The sequence below is a fragment of the Callospermophilus lateralis genome, unplaced genomic scaffold, assembly GCF_048772815.1.
Source record: "Callospermophilus lateralis isolate mCalLat2 unplaced genomic scaffold, mCalLat2.hap1 Scaffold_74, whole genome shotgun sequence".
NCBI lineage: Eukaryota > Metazoa > Chordata > Mammalia > Rodentia > Sciuridae > Callospermophilus > Callospermophilus lateralis.
The window spans coordinates 4,185,919-4,204,867 of NW_027515420.1; the positions used below are offsets into that span (position 1 = coordinate 4,185,919).

Sequence of the window (18,949 nt, forward strand, 5' to 3'; positions counted from 1 at the left end):
ATTGTTTTAAAGGTTGGTATTATGTAGGGAGTTGTTTCCTATGTTCAAGGTCAACTTAATATCAGCAGTTTATGACAGTTCTTAAAAACTTTTGGGTGATTTCACCTGTAAGTATCAGCTCTGTTTTGGATCATTCTCTGAGGCAGTTGAACTGATAAAATAAATATAATTCAATTTGCTTTTCATAATCTTCTTACCCTTGTAATGTGGGAGAAGCTGCTTTACTTGAATCTATCTTGACCAATTATCTGATATATATAGTACCTATAAATATGTGTGCTATAACTTCCATGGATAGTAAAATTTAAGATGAAGGATTAATATCATAATATAAATTAGGGATAAAGTATTTTTTAAGAAAAGCTTAATGAAATCGCTGAAATATCCAAAGAATTATCACTAAAGGATTGACTTGATTTTAAGATTTTTACATTCTTGTATTTTTACATACCATAGGAACTATAACTTACTTAATATTAATGCAAACATTTTTTCACCCCTTGATCATCTTTTAAATATATATAGCCAAAATCTCAATTATTATAAGAACCCATATAAGTTAAAGTGTCTTAACATTCACAATTCTATTATTTTAGCAGTTTGTTTGCCTTGGTTGTTTACTCTTGAAAACCATAATATCTTTCTGATTATGTTAAAGTGATGTTTGTCAAAATATAGCTTGCTTAGTTTTTTTTTTTTTTTTTTTCATGGCAATACAGTGGTAGGGAATCAATTAACTTAAAAGGACCCTTTCTTCAGAAGCTATTTGTAATTAAGAATGATTAGTTTTAACTTTTGAGAAAGATAAAATATAAAATAAAAATATTTAGTTTTAAGATATATAAGCAAAAATAACAAGACTGTTATTATGTCTTGAAGATTTAAACAGGTTTTCCTCCCATTTATTCAAGTGTGTATTGTGTTAGGATTAATTATTATATTTTTACATGTTTGAGTTTAATTAACAGGGACATCATCAATTTTGTTTTTATTCTTTGATTTATACATTAATAAGTATACATGAAATGGTTTACAATAATCCTGAACTAGAAAATTGATTTTATGCATTCTGTAGGCAGGCCTTAGATGTTTAAGCCCCAAGTGAATCTTGGTAGACTAGCAGAATATCCTCTCAGACTCTCATATATTCAAAGCAAAGGAATAAATCATGGTATTACAAGGTTGTATCAGTTGACTTATTGCTGTTTTGTGACCACAGGTAGGGAGGACTGCTGTTTAAAGTCATGATATCCGTTCTCAAATCAGTCAGGCATAAAGCCTTGTCATATGCCTCTATAATTGTACCACACCAGACTTTCTCTAACTAGTCAGCTGGGGCTGTGCATTTTGTCTCAAACACCCGGCTGGCCAGCATCTGACAGGAGCTTTCTCATCATCCTGTCAGTAATATGTTAACTAGAGTGTATCTTTGTGGCCTGTAGAAGCAGGTGGAAGGGATGCTTCTCTTTAAAGCAGATGTCTAAGTGTTAGCTACTATTTGGACCAATATTTAGTTGGTAAATATTACCATTTTAATGTCTGTAAGCATGTTAGTTACAGAGATTTGATTGTGCAGGGCCTTTTCTTTCTAGAGTATTTAGAGCAAGCAATATGCTGTGAGTGTTGGAATTGCATTAATAAACTGTAATTTCTTCCTTTGTTATAGTTGCCCCCAGGCATTTAAGCATATGCTTTTCTCTCCCTTTCTCATTAATTCTATCAAGGGCATACCCAAAAGGAAATCTTGTGATTTCCCAGAAAATCAGCTCTTAAAACATAGATTTTATATGTTTAGTTTGACTAAAGAGGAGTCCAGAGGATTTCAACCTCTCCATCTGGATTGTACATATTCTTGATTTGTCTATTAATGGTACCACCTGTATCAGCATTTAATCTGAAACCTGAACCTCAGAGATTCTTCCTGGAGATTAAGAATTGAACAGTTAGCAGAAGAACAAAGAGTATGCAGGCCTACTTGTTTCTTAAGGTTCTTGAAGAGTGCTTTTGACCTTTGTGTTCTTAAGGCTTTAAGGAGTGGTGCAGTTAAAAATTGATATTGGGCTGAGGTTGTGGCTTAGTGGTAGAGTGATTGCCTTGCATGTGTGACACCCTGGGTTCGATCCTCAGCACCACATAAAAATAAATAAGTGGAATATATGTATTGTGTCCTACTATAACTAAAAAGGTAATATTTTTAAAAAATTATTATCAGAACCTTTTAGGGAAAGATATTTTAGGAACAATTATTAGATCCTGAATTCTACCCAATTATATCAGCTGAAACTCTAGGTAATAATTCTGCTTATCATTGCATTGTCTGACATGTACACTGCTGCTGTGAACATCGTGGTATGGCTGACTGCAGTGTTGAAATGGGCATGTTAATGTCATCATGAAATGCCTTTTAGGTAGGGATATGTGGAGGTTATTTGGAGGAGGTCTCAAATGAAAACTACAAGTATTTCTAACTTGCAGTTCTCTTGGAGCTAAAAGCTCTGTTTTTCATGGAATTAATCACATATGTTTCTGGCTTAGAGTTTAGTCCATTTGTCTATTAAAAGCGAAAAATTTGCTTTTAATTCACAAAGAAGAATTTTTAGTAAAAAAATTATAGAATTGTCTCAGAGGTGTATTAAATTGTTGCTCCCCTAGGTTCTATAAGTTTTGTTCTCATAACAAATCACCAGAGTGGCCTTGGACAATTTTAGCTTACTGAAGAATTTTCTATAAAGAACAATGACTTAATTTTGTGCTATTAGTGATTATCAAAAATAAATAAGAGAAAATTTGTATGTATTGTTTTGTTTCTTTGATAAAACTGTTGAAGACAGGTTATTTCTTTTTAAAAAAATGTATCTTCTATGTTATATATATTTACACACTATAGATTCTTTTCATTTTGCAGTGCTGCAAGTGTTTTTTTTTCTTCTTCTGATGAGCATCCTTATATTTGAGCTATAGTTTAACTCATCATAGTTATTTCAATCAACATTGAGAAAAGAAGCTCATCATTTTTTCCTGCCATCTCTTTCTCCTACTATACAGTGATAATTTGGGGGGGCTCCTTCTTCTCTTCTATCTTCCCTGCCCAAGTCCTATAGATTATATTCTTAAAGCTTTCTTCTCTGATCCCTGTTCTCCATTACAGTTGTCCACTGTCTTAGTTTAGGCAACTATCACTTTCTATGAATATCTTTTTAGATCATATATACTGAATACTAGCATTATCTCAATTTACATAAAATTATGACAATGATTATAGTCATAAGTATTGTCTATATGTGACAGTGTATACTATCTGTCACCCTTATGAGAATTTATTTAAACAAACATAATTATCACTAACTATGTAATAAATACTGTTGTTATCCACAGTAGACAGATAAAGATGAGGATTTTGAAATTTATAGATAGTAAGCTGCTCAAGCCCCATATGTGGCTAAGCCAGTTCTAATGTCAAAATATATATTTTCATCCTTTATGTAATTTTTCCTTTTACATTGACTGTCTAATAAAACCAAATGCATATTTACCTTCTATACCTATATTGCATCCCTCTGCATAACAAGCTTCAGTTTGTCTTTGCCAGTTTAGTTAACTGTCCATTAATATCTTACATTGCTACCTTTTCCCCCTTTTTAGTATTTCAGTATTGCTTGCTTTATCTATCTATCTATCTATCTATCTATCTATCTATCTATCTATCTATCTATCATCTATCTATTTATTCTAATCAGTTATTCATGACAACAGAAATCTCGTCAGTTCATTGTACACAAATGGAGCAGAACTTTTCATTGCTCTGGTTGTCCATGAAGTAAAGTCACACCATTCATGTAATCATACATGTTCCTAGGGTAATGATGTCCATCTCATTCCATTGTCTTTCCTACCTCTTCCCCCTTTCCCACTCCCCATTGCCCCATCTAGAGTTCCTCCACTTATCCCATGCACCCCACCCCACCCCATGTGGATTACAATTAACTTATCAGAGAAAATATTCAGCCATTGGTTTTTTGAGATTGGCTTATTTCACTTAGCATGATATTCTCTAACTCCATCCATTTATCTGCAAATGCCATAATTTTATTCTCTTTTAATGCTGAGTAATATTCCATTGTGTATATGTACCATAATTTCTTTATCCATTCCTCTATTGAACAGCATCTAGGTTGCTTCCACAGTTTAGCAATTGTTAATTGTGCTGCCAGAAACATTTAAGTGGCTGCATTACTGTAGTGTGCTGTTTTTAAATCTTTACAGTTCTCCCATTTTAACACTGCTTTTTTAGTAGTGGCACTTATCTTCTATTTGTATCTCCCATTTTATCACCTATTAAATTAATTCCATTTGTAATTACTTAATACTTCAGAATTAAAAACCCCTCCTATTTATTTAATACTTCTTAATCTGGCATTAAAAAATATCTGTTCTCTGACCCCAGACTTTTGTCCTAAATTCTTTCACTATTTATTATATTCTACTATGATCTCTAGATAATAAACTCCTCAGGGCAGATTTTTTATCAGATTCAGTCACTACAATATATTTAGCTCTTAGGACAGTGAAGATGCATAACTGACTTTTAACAAAGAAATTTTTGAGCGAAGGCATAAAATAGCAGTTTTTCCTTTGCTTAAGTGTATTTTGAATGCTCCTAACTCCATGCCTTTGAATTTTTTTCAAAATACAAATTTCTTTGTAGAAGCCTAGTAGTTATGAGTAACTCTTATTAAATCTTGCATCTATGAACTACTATAGCTTTCTCAAATTGAAATCATTAGTGAATTTTTTGATCTCTTTTTTATTGATTTTATTATTATTATTATTTAGCACAGTTTTTTGTATCTCTATATAAAGTATGTTCATGTCAATTTATGCCATTATACATGTACTTTTTTTGAATTATAATTCTTTTTCTTTTTTTAAAAAAGAGAGTGAGAAAGAGAGAGAATTTTTTAATATTTATTTTTTAGTTTTCAGTGGACACAACATCTTTATTTTATTTTTATGTGGTGCTGAGGATGGAACCCAGCTTCCCGTGCATGCCAGGCAAGCGTGCTACCGCTTGAGCCACATCTCCAGCCCATAATTCTTAATATACATATATACCACAATTTTTCATATCTCTGTTTGTATATAAGGTATGTTGACACCCAATTCAAGCCTTCAAACATGTATTTTGTATAATGATGACCATCACATGTTTATCTCCTATTAGATCTTAATCTTTTAAAAAGTTAAAGACTATCATTTTTAAGTTGGAGACTGATTTTCATGAAGGTTTGGACTTTTATTTTTATAAAACAGATTTACATTTATGTTTTCTACTGAGAATTTCAATTTTAAAGATTTGTGCTTATCTTTTCTGCAGAGAATTTCAATTTAAGGTCTATGCTAAAATCAGAATGCCTTGGGGGTAGAAGTTATCAGTGCATGTACACTTGTTTTTTATTTTCATGAATTTCTTTTGCAATATTGATTCTTGTTCAGGACTTGTTTTGACATTTTTTGGTCTTTATATAGTACTAAATATAAAATTAACTGCTTTTTCCCTGTGGAAAGTTCATTTGTTTATTCATTGGATCTTCCTCATTATGGGTCACTGAACTCATGCCAGGTAACATTCTACAGGTAAGATGATGAAGTCTCCGCCTGTGCATCATTCTGGGTCCAATCAGGAGACAGATACTATGTGGTAATTTGAACATAGAAAGTTTAGCATAAAGAATTAAAAACTATTATAATGTGGGATTCAGTAAAGAGGGATGAGCTGATAAGAAATAGATAACGCTAAAAAATATAAGAATGGCAGATTTAAAGCAGTTATTAGTTTTAAAACTGTGAAATGGTTCCCCAGAAATAGCATCTGAGATCCAGAGGCCCTGATGAAGTGTTCTTACCATGCCTCATTAGATAGTAGATAGTTTCTATGGTGATATTCTGGCAGAATTTGCTGAAAACCTGTCCTTTAGGGTGCCAAGGAGACCTGCCCACAGAGAGATGCCATGTTTTCAAGCCTTACGGGAAAGTCACATGAGGAATGCTGGGGAAGCTGTTCATAGACCTGAATAGAAGCTGTTCACAGGACTAGTCTCACTGCCCTAACAAAGCAAAAAAGGAATGCTGCTGTCACTCAGAAAAGAAAATGTGCAGAATGACACGCAGAAGGACTATTCATTACCAAGTATTTAGTATCTGCTTTATAAGGGGACAGGGATTAATGTCATTTGCTACCTGTGAATTTAGACCTGTGTATCTGTGCACTGTACACACACATATACCTACATATATGTGTTTATAGGTTGATGTATATACTTACATATATATGATATACATGTTAAATATGTATATTAAGCATATATAAGGGAATTTTATAACAACATTTAAATGTTAATATAGTAAATTATATATAATCATTCTTAAATGTTATTTATAAATTATTAGATTTATTAACCCCATTTATAAATATTTGGAAGTTCCTTTGGAATTATTCACCTTTGTGCTTATCTTTTTTTCATTTCCTTGTAGCTTGTAGTCAGTTTTGTTTTGTTTCTGACAAGAGATATTTTAAATTGTGGTTTCAGGATACACGTAATGGTTAAAAAAGTAGCTTCATTTAGTTTTATTTTATTTTTTGGTTATTTGAAATGTTGTCTGCAAATATGGTAATCATGTGATTGTCTTCTAAAATCAGATTTTTTTTTCAATCCTGGTGACCTCATATAAGCCATTTAATTTCTTATTTCATGAACTACATACCAGGTAACCTCATATAAGCCATTTAGTTTCTTACATCATAAACTTTCTTATCTAAAAAATGAAGAAATTGAATAAGAATGTAGCCTAGGTAGTTGTAAGGTATATTTAAGGAATGTTGTAGTGTTAGACTTATTAATTTTGGTGAAGAAGTAAGTGGGCTTTCCACAAGAAAAACAAAACTTCTGTTGAATCGATTGTAAGTAGGAACTAGAAAGAACATATTTAGTAATAAGGAAAATTCATATAGGAGAGGGAATGTGTTTGATGGTGTTGGCACTTATGTGTATTGTGAGAGCTATGGAAATACAATGAGATAAGAAGAGTTTCATGTGACAGTAATGGCTATAGAGAGGTTTGTTTATTTTGTTCATTACCCTGTCCCCAGTACCAGTAACATTTGGTGCCTCACTTACTAGCTGTGTGATAATTGGCAGTTAATCCAGCCATGCCTCAATTTCTCTAACTCTATAATTAATGAAATATATGAAGGAAGAAAGCAAACAAGAAAAATTTCAAATCATTTGGCTAGAATAAGCCAAAGACCAAATATGTGATTATTAGAACTTTCCAAAGGATTTGGGTATGATGGAAAAAGGAATGGATTTTTAGGAATGAAGTATCTGAATTTACTATCTACTGTGGCCTAAATATCTCACCCCTCCAATTCTTATGTTGAAATGTAATTGCCAATACAATAGTATTAAGAGATGAGACTATTAGGAAGTGACTAAATTGAGGGCAGAGCCATCATGAACGGGAATAATGACCTTATAAAAGAGGTACAAGGAAGTTCTTTGCCTCCTCCTACCATGTGAGGACACAGTAACAAGGTGTCATCTATGGAGCAGACAATGAGCCCTCACTGGACAATGAATCCACCAGCACCTTGATCTTAGACTTTCCCACCTTTAAAACAAAGAAAAATAAATTTCCATTACTTATAAATTACCCAGTCTCAGGTAGATTGTGAAAGCTGTCTAAATGGACTAAAGTACGATCTAATAAAATAAAGGAAAATAATGAAACAGAAAATAACATTTTATTTTTAAAATTTGTAAAAAAAAAATCACCATACTGTTTTCCAAAGTGGCTGTGCTATTTTGCGTTCCCATCAGAAGTGAATGAGAGTTACTGTTGGTCCAAATCCTCATCAGTGTTTTGGGTTGGGGCCATTTTAATGGGTAAATAGTGGTATCTCATTGTTTTAATTTGTATTTCCCTGATGACATATGACATGTGATGTCTTTTCATATACTTATTTGTCATATGTATATCTTATTTGATGAGGTGTGTGGTAAGGTTTTCAGCCTATTTTTTTTGAGTTGTTTTCTTAGTGCTAAATTTTAAGAATACTTTGTTTACTTAGGATAACATCCTTTATTAGATATGTCTTTTGCAAGTGTTTTTCCTCAGTCTGAGCCCTCTGATTTTGTTGCATTGATTGTGTCCTTGACTAAAAATTTTAATTTAATGAAATCTAGCTTATCAATTCTTTCTTTTGTGGAACATGCCTTTGGTGTCATAACTAAAAAGTCAGACCCTAGTTCATATCTTGTTCATATCGATTTTCCTCAAAATGTTATATCTTCTGGATTTTCAATTGGTATATATATTATAATTATGCATGATAATAGGATTCATTATGATACATTATGCATCTATGTTATCTTCTTGCATTTAATAATTTTACATTTTAAATCTGTGATTGATATTGAATTAGATTTTTTAGGGGTATAAGGTCTATATCTACATTTTTTTTGGCCTTGTGAATATCTAGTTTTTCCTCACACAATTTGTTGACAAGTCTGTCTTTTCTCTATTGTATTGTCTTTGCTTCTTTGTCAAAGATCAGTTGATTATATTTACATGCGACTATTTCTGAGCTCTCTGTTCTGTTTAATAGATCTACTTGTCTATTTTTTTTTCTTTAAACAAACACAACACTGTCTTAATTACTGTAGCTTTATGGTAAGTTTTGAAGTCAGTGTCCATCTCCAGCTTTGTTCTTCAGAATTCTTTTGGCTATTCTGTGTCCTTTGCCTTTCCATGTAAACTCTTGAATTAGCTTATATGTATTTACATAATTACTTCCTGAAATTGATTGAGAATGCATTGAGTTTATAGATGAATTTGGGAAGAAGTAAGATCTTGAAATATTGGGTCTTCCTATCTATGAACATTTACTCTCTCTCCTTTGACTTGGTTATTTATTTTTTTAAAAAAGAGTTTTAAAGTTTTTCTTGCATAGTTCTTGTACCTGTTTTGTTACTTTTATACTCAAAATAGTTCATGAAGGATTTTATTGATAGTATTATGGCAGATGCATATCATTATAAATTTGTTTATACCCACTGACAGAAATTTAAGCTCTATAAATAACTACATGTAAACAGATTAAGTAATACAAGAGAGAATTCAATTGTAAACTGTGGACTTAGGTATTAATGTTGTGTCAGTGTAGGTTTATCAACTATACGGTGTGCCACCCGAGTGAGGAATATTGATAATTGGGAAAGATATGCAACAGTGAGAGTAGGGGAGTATATATGGTCAATATCTGAATATTTTGCTCAGATTTTCTTTGAACCTGAAACAGTTCTAAAATAAAATTTAAAAAATTCACAACCAAATGCTGATTTTTTCACTGTTAAAGTTGCTGTTTCTTTAATATAACTATCACTTAATTTGAATATTAAAGTTTTGTTCAAATGAGAATACTTTATAATTGGGATAACATTGTAGTTTTTAGATATTGAACTGACACTTTTTTTTTGGCCTAAACTTTAAAATGTGAATATAAATTAAATGTGTTTCAACAGATGCCTTCTTTATGGTTTCTAGAATTTTTCTTTTCATTCCAGGTGGAATTTATCACATTACTGTCTCTAGCAGTTTAATCTGTATACTTATAGTTATTTATAGTGCTTAAAGTTATGAATGAACTATTGCTTCAGTTAAAAGTCAAATGACATCTCTAACATATGTATTTCTTCTTTCATGCATAAATACATTTTGGGGCAATATAAATATGCCTCTCAGTAACTCACATAGAATTCTAGATGTAATGAGTAGGATTTCTACCTAAGAATAAGGTACAATCTGGCCACGTGATACAAAGACTAGAATAATGGACTGGCAATGTGTCAATATGAAATTTTTCCCTCTAAAGTGTGTCAGTTAGAAATTTTTATATTTTCCATTGTGGTCATTACATTTGATGAGTCATTTTTCTGCTGTCTCCCTGGGAATCTGATGAATGTGTTTTTTGCCTCCGCAAAGCACATGCCTACTTAATGTTTAAAACACTGATTAGTTTTTTGTTATTAGGCTAATTGACTCTAATATGTGGAGTTTAACTTCAAGAAAAAGGAACAGATCACACCAGAATATTACAAAAGAGGAGAACTTTGGTTTCAAACTTAATTGTACTTTACTCCTTACAGGATATATGATCTCAGGCAGTTGTTTTAACTTTGCGTCCATGTCCTGATCTGTAAAATGGGATTAAAGATAGTTGTACTTATTTCATTAGATTTTTGTGAGGATTAGATCTGTATACTTCAAATAGTCAAAATATGGCCTGGAATATGGTAAACAATATATAAATATTTGAAATTATTATTAATATTTTCAGTAATTATGAATGTCAGTCTGCTATTAAACCAAGTGGCCTAGGATTGAAATTTGTAAGTGCATTTTATTCTGTAACTAAATTCCCTATTGCTGACCTTAGTTTTCAAGTTTCTTAATCTGAAGATTTTATAAGCCCCAGGTTTTGAATCTTTTTTCCCCCATTGGTTCTTTTTAGTTATACATGATGGTAAAATCTATTTTGATAATTATGAAAGCATGGAATATGTCTTGTTATCACATGGTTCTCATATATACTTATTTTATAATTGGAATCTATAAGAAATTTAGATCTCAATGTTTTCATTTGTCCTTTGGGACAATATCAGTTCAATATTTTGAGTATACTTTATGAAAGTGAATGTGTTTCAAAATATACGTATGCTACTTTAAGCTAAGATTTTTTCCCCTTAAACCTTTAGTCATATGTCTAAATACAAAGTTCATTCATATTTCATCTATACCCTTTTTACATAGCCTGGAGGTTGTTTTATGCAATATTTTACTGCATCTATATTTGACTGCAGTCCATCACATGAGCTCAGTTAAGGGATTTTCCATTTGTGGTGTCATGTTAACATTCAAAACTTTTTGAATGTGGGGGAATTAACAGATTTTGGATTTTTGAATTAGGTATGCTCAACCTAAAATGTATGTTTTGCTTGTTTATTATTTGTCTTCTTCATAACACATACAAAAAGGGACTTTGTTTTGTTCAATATTGTGTTCCTTTTACCTAGGAAGGATTTATGAAAACACAAAGCAGGCCCTTAAAATTTTTATTGAACTGAGCAAATGAATTAATATACTTCCAATTGCATAGTTAACCTAATGCACTGTCAAGCACTGAGAAGTAATCTTTAGATGTATTTTAAAGGTAGATCTGAATTATAGATAAAATATGCTGTTAACCCTTAATGGGAAAATATGTATTACTAAGTATCTAAAAAAAGTAAGAATTGAATTTATCTTATTTATAGAATGTTTGACTTGTGAGAGTCAATGCTTGCATATCATCTAGCATAATTCTTATTTTAAAGATTAAGAAATTCACAACTTATTATGTTAGATGTGCCAGAGGCCACACAGCTTATTAATGTTAGAGCCCTAATTTTTTTGACATATATTTTTTTTTGTACCAGGAATTGAACCCATGGCACATTTCACCACTGAGCCACATTTCCAATCCTTTTTTATATTTTTTTAGAGGTAGAGTCTCAATGAGTTGCTTGCTAAGTTGCTAAGGCTGGCTTTGAACTTGAAGTTGATCCTCTTGTCTCAGCCTCCCAAACTGCTAGGATTACAGGCATGTGCCACCATGACTGGCTCGTATACTCGATTATAATTTTATATATCATATACGAATGTGTTTGATTTCCTAGTAAATTTATTTTTACTTTCTTATAATTTACTTACAACTTTGTTATGCTTTCTACAAAGTAGTTGTTAAAATGATGTTGTTCTTGCATGCAATTGGAGGCATATAGGGGATTTTTTTTTTCTTTTTGGCCAGTGTTGGGGGTGAACCTAGGGCCTTACACAGGTGAGGCAACTGCTCTATCAGTGAGCCACATCCCAATCCTTTGATATGATTCTACTTTGTAAAGTAGTCTCCTGGTCAACAGAACTTGCAAACTCGAGTTCTTTATGATTCAACCTAAGCCTGGCATTTTTGTTATATTAGTCTTAATAATTCATTCTCATTGCTTAGGCTAAACACTGGGGCTGGGGAGAGGTGGTTCTATATTCCTACCTCTCCTTGCCATTTATTTTCCATATCTAGAAAGTTGTCACGTCCTGTGAAGCTTTATTCTCTCCTGATCTCTCCTGATAGATCTTGATTATCAGGGATGACCCCCTGCAAGATGTTGGACATAACAGAAATTTTTTGACTCTGCTTATGATCACTGAAACTATCCTCTTAAAAAAATCCAGTCAGATACAATTGTGCCTTGTTAGTGAATAATGAATAACTTCATTTAAGGGTGACTATTGACAGATAGAGGAAGTATTCTGTGTAGCATTTAGAATGGTATTCTGAACTTCGGGTGTGGCCAGTGAAATAAGTCAGCCTCATTATAGATCATTTTGAGAATTTGTTTTTCCTCCTGCTTCACTATTACTATTTTCTCAAAAATAAAAAGGAATAGTACCCCCTCCCTTTTTTTAAGATTTAAAGTGAGCTGTTTTGAAAGTCATCTGTGTGCAGATGGAGAAATTGAGTAATTAGTTGACTTTCAAAGCTACTTTCCTGACCCATCAGGTTATACCAAAGGGATGGAGAGAGTTAGGACAGCTTTAAAGATGCCTAATTTACGACCAGGAAGTACCTAAAAGCTCTAAGAGAATTTGACACAATGAGTTAGAGAAACCCCGTTTTCATTTCCTTCTAGTTCAATTTTGTAAAATAAATAAATCCATGATCTATAATTGTTAAATAGAAGTATTTGAATGCCTCCTAGTGGAATCTGATATGCTGTGATTACATTTTTTAAAAAATAATATTAATTGAAAGAATACTCATAAATTAATAAAGATAGCAAATTCAAGGCATTAAAACCCTTTAATGAAAGTATGATGTGGAATCAGATACATTATCTTTTGTACAAAATTAACCAAAAATCTGGAAAAATATCACACATATGACAAAAATAAGTACATTTCAATGAAATTTTTCATGTTTTTGGTTTGAATGACATTATTTAAATTGTTTTTTCAATTTTCACTTAAAGATAAACAAATTAGCTTCCAATATGATTGGGATTGCTTTGGTTACATTTATTCTTTAAGGTAATTGTGATTCTCATGTATATGTTTTAATTTCTTTGCATAACAATGAAATAGAGAAAATTGTTTATAGAAAGTCTGTGGTCCATTTTCAGATAGTTTTTTTAAAAATTTGATTCCCAGTTTCACCAAAATTATTTTATTAGTAACCTTGAACTATAGGCTACATAAAATCTTTAAAATGACAAAAGAAGAATGCTGATTTAATTACTAGACAGTAAAAATGTACTTTACCTCTATACAAACATAATTAAAATGAAACAAAGTCAAATGCAAAGAATTGTTATGAGGGTCAGTAAAAAGGAGAAAAAAATGATATCTCTTTGTTAAGCATTAAAAATGTTCAATTAACTGCTTGCCAAAACAAAACAATTAAAATGGCAATTACCTTTAAAATAGCAACAATGTAATTGCAGCTGATGTGATATAAAGCTAGGAAACAAAATGTTAATCTAGAATGAACAGTTTAAATATGAAATTATGATATACTTGGCTTCCTGTAGTACAGCTGTCAAGCTTGGGTAGTTTGCTGGTCAATAGTGACATTCTATATGTCAGTGAACAGAGTCTCTTGATACCATAATCCACAGTTCACACATTACTGAAGCTCCAACTGTCGAACGTTCAAGTCCCCTGGTATGATTGCAGCTTCCAGACTCTCCTGACTGGCTCATGTTTCATTCTTTGTCAATTTGCCCTAATGATATCCGTCAGGAGCTTTCAGCCTCTCTTCTTTTCCATATTTAATCGTGTTGTATTTATCTGAGTGATGCGAAAACTGTGCTGCACAAATTGTAATTTCCTACAATATATTCTGAGATGCTTACCTGATTTTTCAGTTTTAACTTTATTTATGTTCTAAATTTTAACTCCAAAGTATATTTTTATGTGGTTATAACTATCTACATATGATTCCCATGAAGCTACTCTTGCTTTTTATATATTTTTTACAGGAGTCCCTGAGACATAAAAGACTTTATTTATATAACTGATAAAGGCATTGTGAGTTATGTCATTGTGTAAATTTTTCTATGATTATTATTCATCTTTGATACCTTGGACATGGCTTTTTGTTTGGAGGGTCAGCGGCTACTTATTATTGTTGTCCTTTTTTAAATTTTAGTTAACTGCCTGTCTCCATGGATTGGCTGCTCTGCTCTACCCAATGTATTGGCAGTATATATACATCCCAGTGCTTCCTCCACACCTGCTGGACTACTGCTGGTAAGCTGGCTTTTCCCAGACTGCTTTTTTTTTTTAATTTTTTTAAATTTTTTTTTAAATTAATTTTTATTGTAGGTTGTTCAAAACATTACATAGTTCTTGATATATCATATTTCACACTTTGATTCAAGTGGGATATAAGCTCCCATTTTTACCCCATATTCAGATTGCAGAATCACATCAGTTGCAGAACCATTGATTTACATATTGCCATTCTGGTGTCTGTTGTATTCTGCTGCCTTTCCTATCCTCTACTATCCCCCCTCCCCCCTCCCCTCCCCTCTTCTCTCTCTACCCCCTCTACTGTAATTCATTTCTCCCCCTTATATTTTTCCTCCTTTCACCTCACTTCCTCTTGTATGTAATTTTGTATACCCCTGAGGGTCTCCTTCCATTTACATGCAATTTCCCTTCTCTCTCCCTTTCCCTCCCACCTCTCATCCCTGTTTAATGTTAATCTTCTTCTCATGCTCTTCGTCCCTACTCTGTTCTTAGTTACTCTCCTTATATCAAAGAAGACATTTGGCATTTGTTTTTAAGGGATTGGCTAGCTTCACTTAGCATAATCTGCTCTAATGCCATCCATTTCCCTCCAAGTTCTATGATTTTGTCATTTCTTAATGCAGAGTAATACTCCATTGTGTATAAATGCCACATTTTTTTTTTATCCATTCGTCTATTGAAGGGCATCTAGGTTGGTTCCACAGTCTTGCTATTGTGAATTGTGCTGCTATGAACATGGATGTAGCAGTGTCCCTATAGTGTGCTCTTTTTAGGTCTTTAGGGAATAGACTAAGTAGGGGAATATCTGGATCAAATGGTGGTTCCATTCTGAGCTTTCCAAGAAATCTCCATACTGCTTTCCAAATTGGCTGCACCAATTTGCAGTCCCACCAGCAATGTACAAGAGTACCCTTTTCCCCACATCCTCGCCAACACTTGTTGCTGTTTGACTTCCTAATGGCTGCCAATCTTACTGGAGTGAGATGGTATCTTAGGGTGGTTTTGATTTGCATTTCTCTGACTGCTAGAGATGGTGAGCATTTTTTCATATACTTGTTGATTGATTGTATGTCCTCCTCTGAGAAATTTCTGTTCAGGTCCTTGGCCCATATGTTGATTGGGTTATTCGTTATCTCATTGTCTAATTTTTTTAGTTCTTTGTATATTCTGGATATTAGGGCTCTGTCTAAAGTGTGAGGAGTAAAGATTTGTTCCCACAACGTAGGCTCCCTATTTACCTCACTTATTGTTTCTTTTGCTGAGAAAAAAACTTTTTAGTTTGAGTAAGTCCCATTTGTTGATTCTAGTTATTAACTGTTGTGCTATGGGTGTCCTATTGAGGAATTTGGAGCCCGACCCCACAGTATGTAGATAATAGCCAACTTTTTCTTCTATCAGATGCCATGTCTCTGATTTGATATCAAGTTCCTTGATCCACTTTGAGTTAACTTTTGTGCATGGCGAGAGAAAGGGATTCAGTTTCATTTTGTTGCATATGGATTTCCAGTTTTCCCAACACCATTTGTTGAAGATGCTATCCTTCTTCCATTGCATGCTTTTAGCCCCTTTATCGAATATAAGATAATTGTAGTTTTGTGGATTGGTTTCTGTGTCCTCTATTCTGTACCATTGGTCCACCCGCCTGTTTTGGTACCAGTACCATGCTGTTTTTGTTACTATTGTTCTGTAGTATAGTTTGAAGTCTGGTATAGCTATACCGCCTGATTCACACTTCCTGCTTAGCATTGTTTTTGCTATTCTGGGTCTTTTATTTTTCCATATGAATTTCATGATTGCTTTCTCTATTTCTACAAGAAATGCCGTTGGGATTTTGATTGGCATTGCATTAAACCTATAGAGAACTTTTGGTAATATCGCCATTTTGATGATGTTATTTCTACCTATCCATGAACAGGGTATATTTTTCCATCTTCTAAGATCTTCTTCTATTTCTCTCTTTAGGGTTCTGTAGTTTTCATTGTATAAGTCTTTCACCTCTTTTGTTAGGTTGATTCCCAAGTATTTTATTTTTTTTGAGGATATTGTGAATGGGGTGGTTGTCCTCATTTCCATTTCAGAGGATTTGTCGCTGATATACAGGAATGCCTTTGATTTATGTGTGTTGATTTTATAGCCTGCCACTTTGCTGAATTCATTTATTAGCTCTAATAGTTTCTTTGTAGACCCTTTTGGGTCTGCTAGGTATAGAATCATGTCATCTGCAAATAGTGATAATTTGAGTTGTTCTTTTCCTATTTTTATGCCTTTAATTTCTTTCGTGTGTCTAATTGCTATGGCCAGTGATTCGAGAACTATGTTGAACAGAAGTGGTGAGAGAGGGCAATCTGTCTTGTTCCAGATTTTAGAGGGAATGCCTTCAGTTTTTCTCCATTCAGAATGATGATAGCCTGAGGCTTAGCATAGATTGCTTTTACAATATTGAGGTATGTTCCTGTTATCCCTAGTTTTTCTAGAGTTTTGAACATAAAGGGATGCTGTACTTTGTCGAATGCTTTTTCCGCATCTATCGAGATGATCATATGGTTCTTATTTTTAAGCCTATTGATGTGGTGAATAACATTTATTGATTTCCGTATATTGAACCAACCTTGCATCCCAGGGATAAATCTTACCTGATCATGGTGCACAATTTTTTTGATATGTTTTTGTATCCGGTTCACCAGAAATTTATTGAGGATTTTTGCATCTAGGTTCATTAGAGATATTGGTCTGTAGTTTTCTTTCTTTGAAATGTCTTTGTCTGGTTTAGGAATCAGGGTGATGTTGGCCTCATAGAATGAATTTGGATGTTCTCCCTCTTTTTCTATTTCCTGAAATAGCTTGAAAAGTATTGGTATTAGTTCCTCTTTAAAGGTTTTGTAAAACTCAGCTGTATACCCATCCGGTCCTGGGCTTTTCTTAGTTGGTAGTCTTTTGATGGTATCTTCTATTTCCTCAATTGATATTGGTCTGTTTAGGTTGTCAATATCCTCCTGACTCAATCTTGGCAAATTGTATGACTTAAGAAATTTATCGATGCCTTCACTATCTTCTATTTTATTGGAGTATAAGGATTCAAAATAATTTTTGATAATCTTCTGTATTTCTGAAGTGTCTGTTGTGATATTGCCTTTTTCATCCCGTATTCTGGTAATTTGAGTTCTCTCTCTTCTTCTCTTCATTAGCGTGGCTAAGGGTCTGTCGATTTTATTTATTTTTTCAAAGAACCAACTTTTAGTTTTGTCAATTTTTTCAATTGTTTCTTTTGTTTCGATTTCATTAATTTCAGCTCTGATTTTAATTATTTCTTGTCTTCTACTTCTTTTGCTGTTGTTTTTCTCTTCTTTTTCTAGGATTTTGAGTTGAAGTATTAGATCATTTATTTGTTGGTTTTTTCTTTTTTTAAGGAATGAACTCCAAGCAATTAATTTTCCTCTTAGAACTGCTTTCAATGTGTCCCATAGATTCCGATATGTTGTGTCTGTGTTTTCATTTATCTCTAAGAATTTTTTAATTTCCTCCTTGATGTCTTCTATAACCCATTGATCATTCAGTAACCTATTGTTCATTCTCCAAGTCATGCATGATTTTTCCTTACTTCTTTTATCGTTAATTTTCAATTTCATTCCATTATGATCAGATATGATGCATGGTATTATCTCTACTCCTTTATATTGTCTAAGAGTTGCCCGGTGACATAATATATGATCTATTTTTGAGAAGGATCCATGTGCTGCTGAGAAAAAAGTGTAACTGCTTGATGTTGGGTGGTATATTCTATATATTTCAATTAAGTCTAGGTTATTAATTGTGTTATTGAGCTCTATAGTTTCCTTATTCAACTTTTGTTTGGAAGATCTGTCCAGTGGTGAGAGAGGTGTGTTGAAGTCTCCCATGATTATTGTATGGTGGTCTATTAGACTCTTGAACTTGAGAAGAGTTTGTTTGATGAACATAGCTGCACCATTGTTTGGGGCATATATATTTATGATTGTTATGTCTTGTTGGTGTATGGATCCCTTGAGAAGTATGTAGTGTCCCTCTTCATCCCTTTTGATTAACTTTGGCTTGAAATCTATTTTATTTGATATGAGTATGGACACTCCTGCTTGTTTCCGAAGTCCATATGAGTGATGTGATTTTTCCCAACCTTTCACCTTCAGTCTATGTATGTCTTTTCCTATAAAATGCGTCTCCTGAAGGCAGCATATTGTTGGGTCTTGTTTTGTGATCCATTCTACTAGCCTATGTCTCTTAATTTGTGAGTTTAAGCCATTAACATTTAGGTTTATTATTGAGATATGGGTTGTTCTTCCAGCCATATTTGTTTATTTATGTTACTAAACATGGTTTGTTATCCTCTTTGATTATTCCCCCCCCTTTACTGTACTACCTCCCGCTGTTGGTTTTCATTGATATTTTCCATTTCCTCTTCCTGTAATATTTTGCCAAGGATGTTTTGAAGAGATGGTTTTCTAGCTGCAAATTCTTTTAACTTTTGTTTATCATGGAAGGTTTTAATTTCATCTTCCATCCTGAAGCT

At 32.9% G+C, this 18,949-nt stretch overlaps 1 protein-coding gene across 1 annotated transcript in view; it reads left to right on the forward strand.

Annotated features, from left to right (window-relative positions):
• Positions 1–18,949, forward strand: part of LOC143389909 (DENN domain-containing protein 1B-like) — a 107,284-nt gene that overhangs the window by 13,093 nt on the left and 75,242 nt on the right. Inside the window, exon 4 of the mRNA XM_076842639.1 lies at positions 14,303–14,403. Coding sequence (XP_076698754.1) covers positions 14,303–14,403 — 101 coding nt within the window. The remainder of the gene's footprint in view (positions 1–14,302; positions 14,404–18,949) is intronic.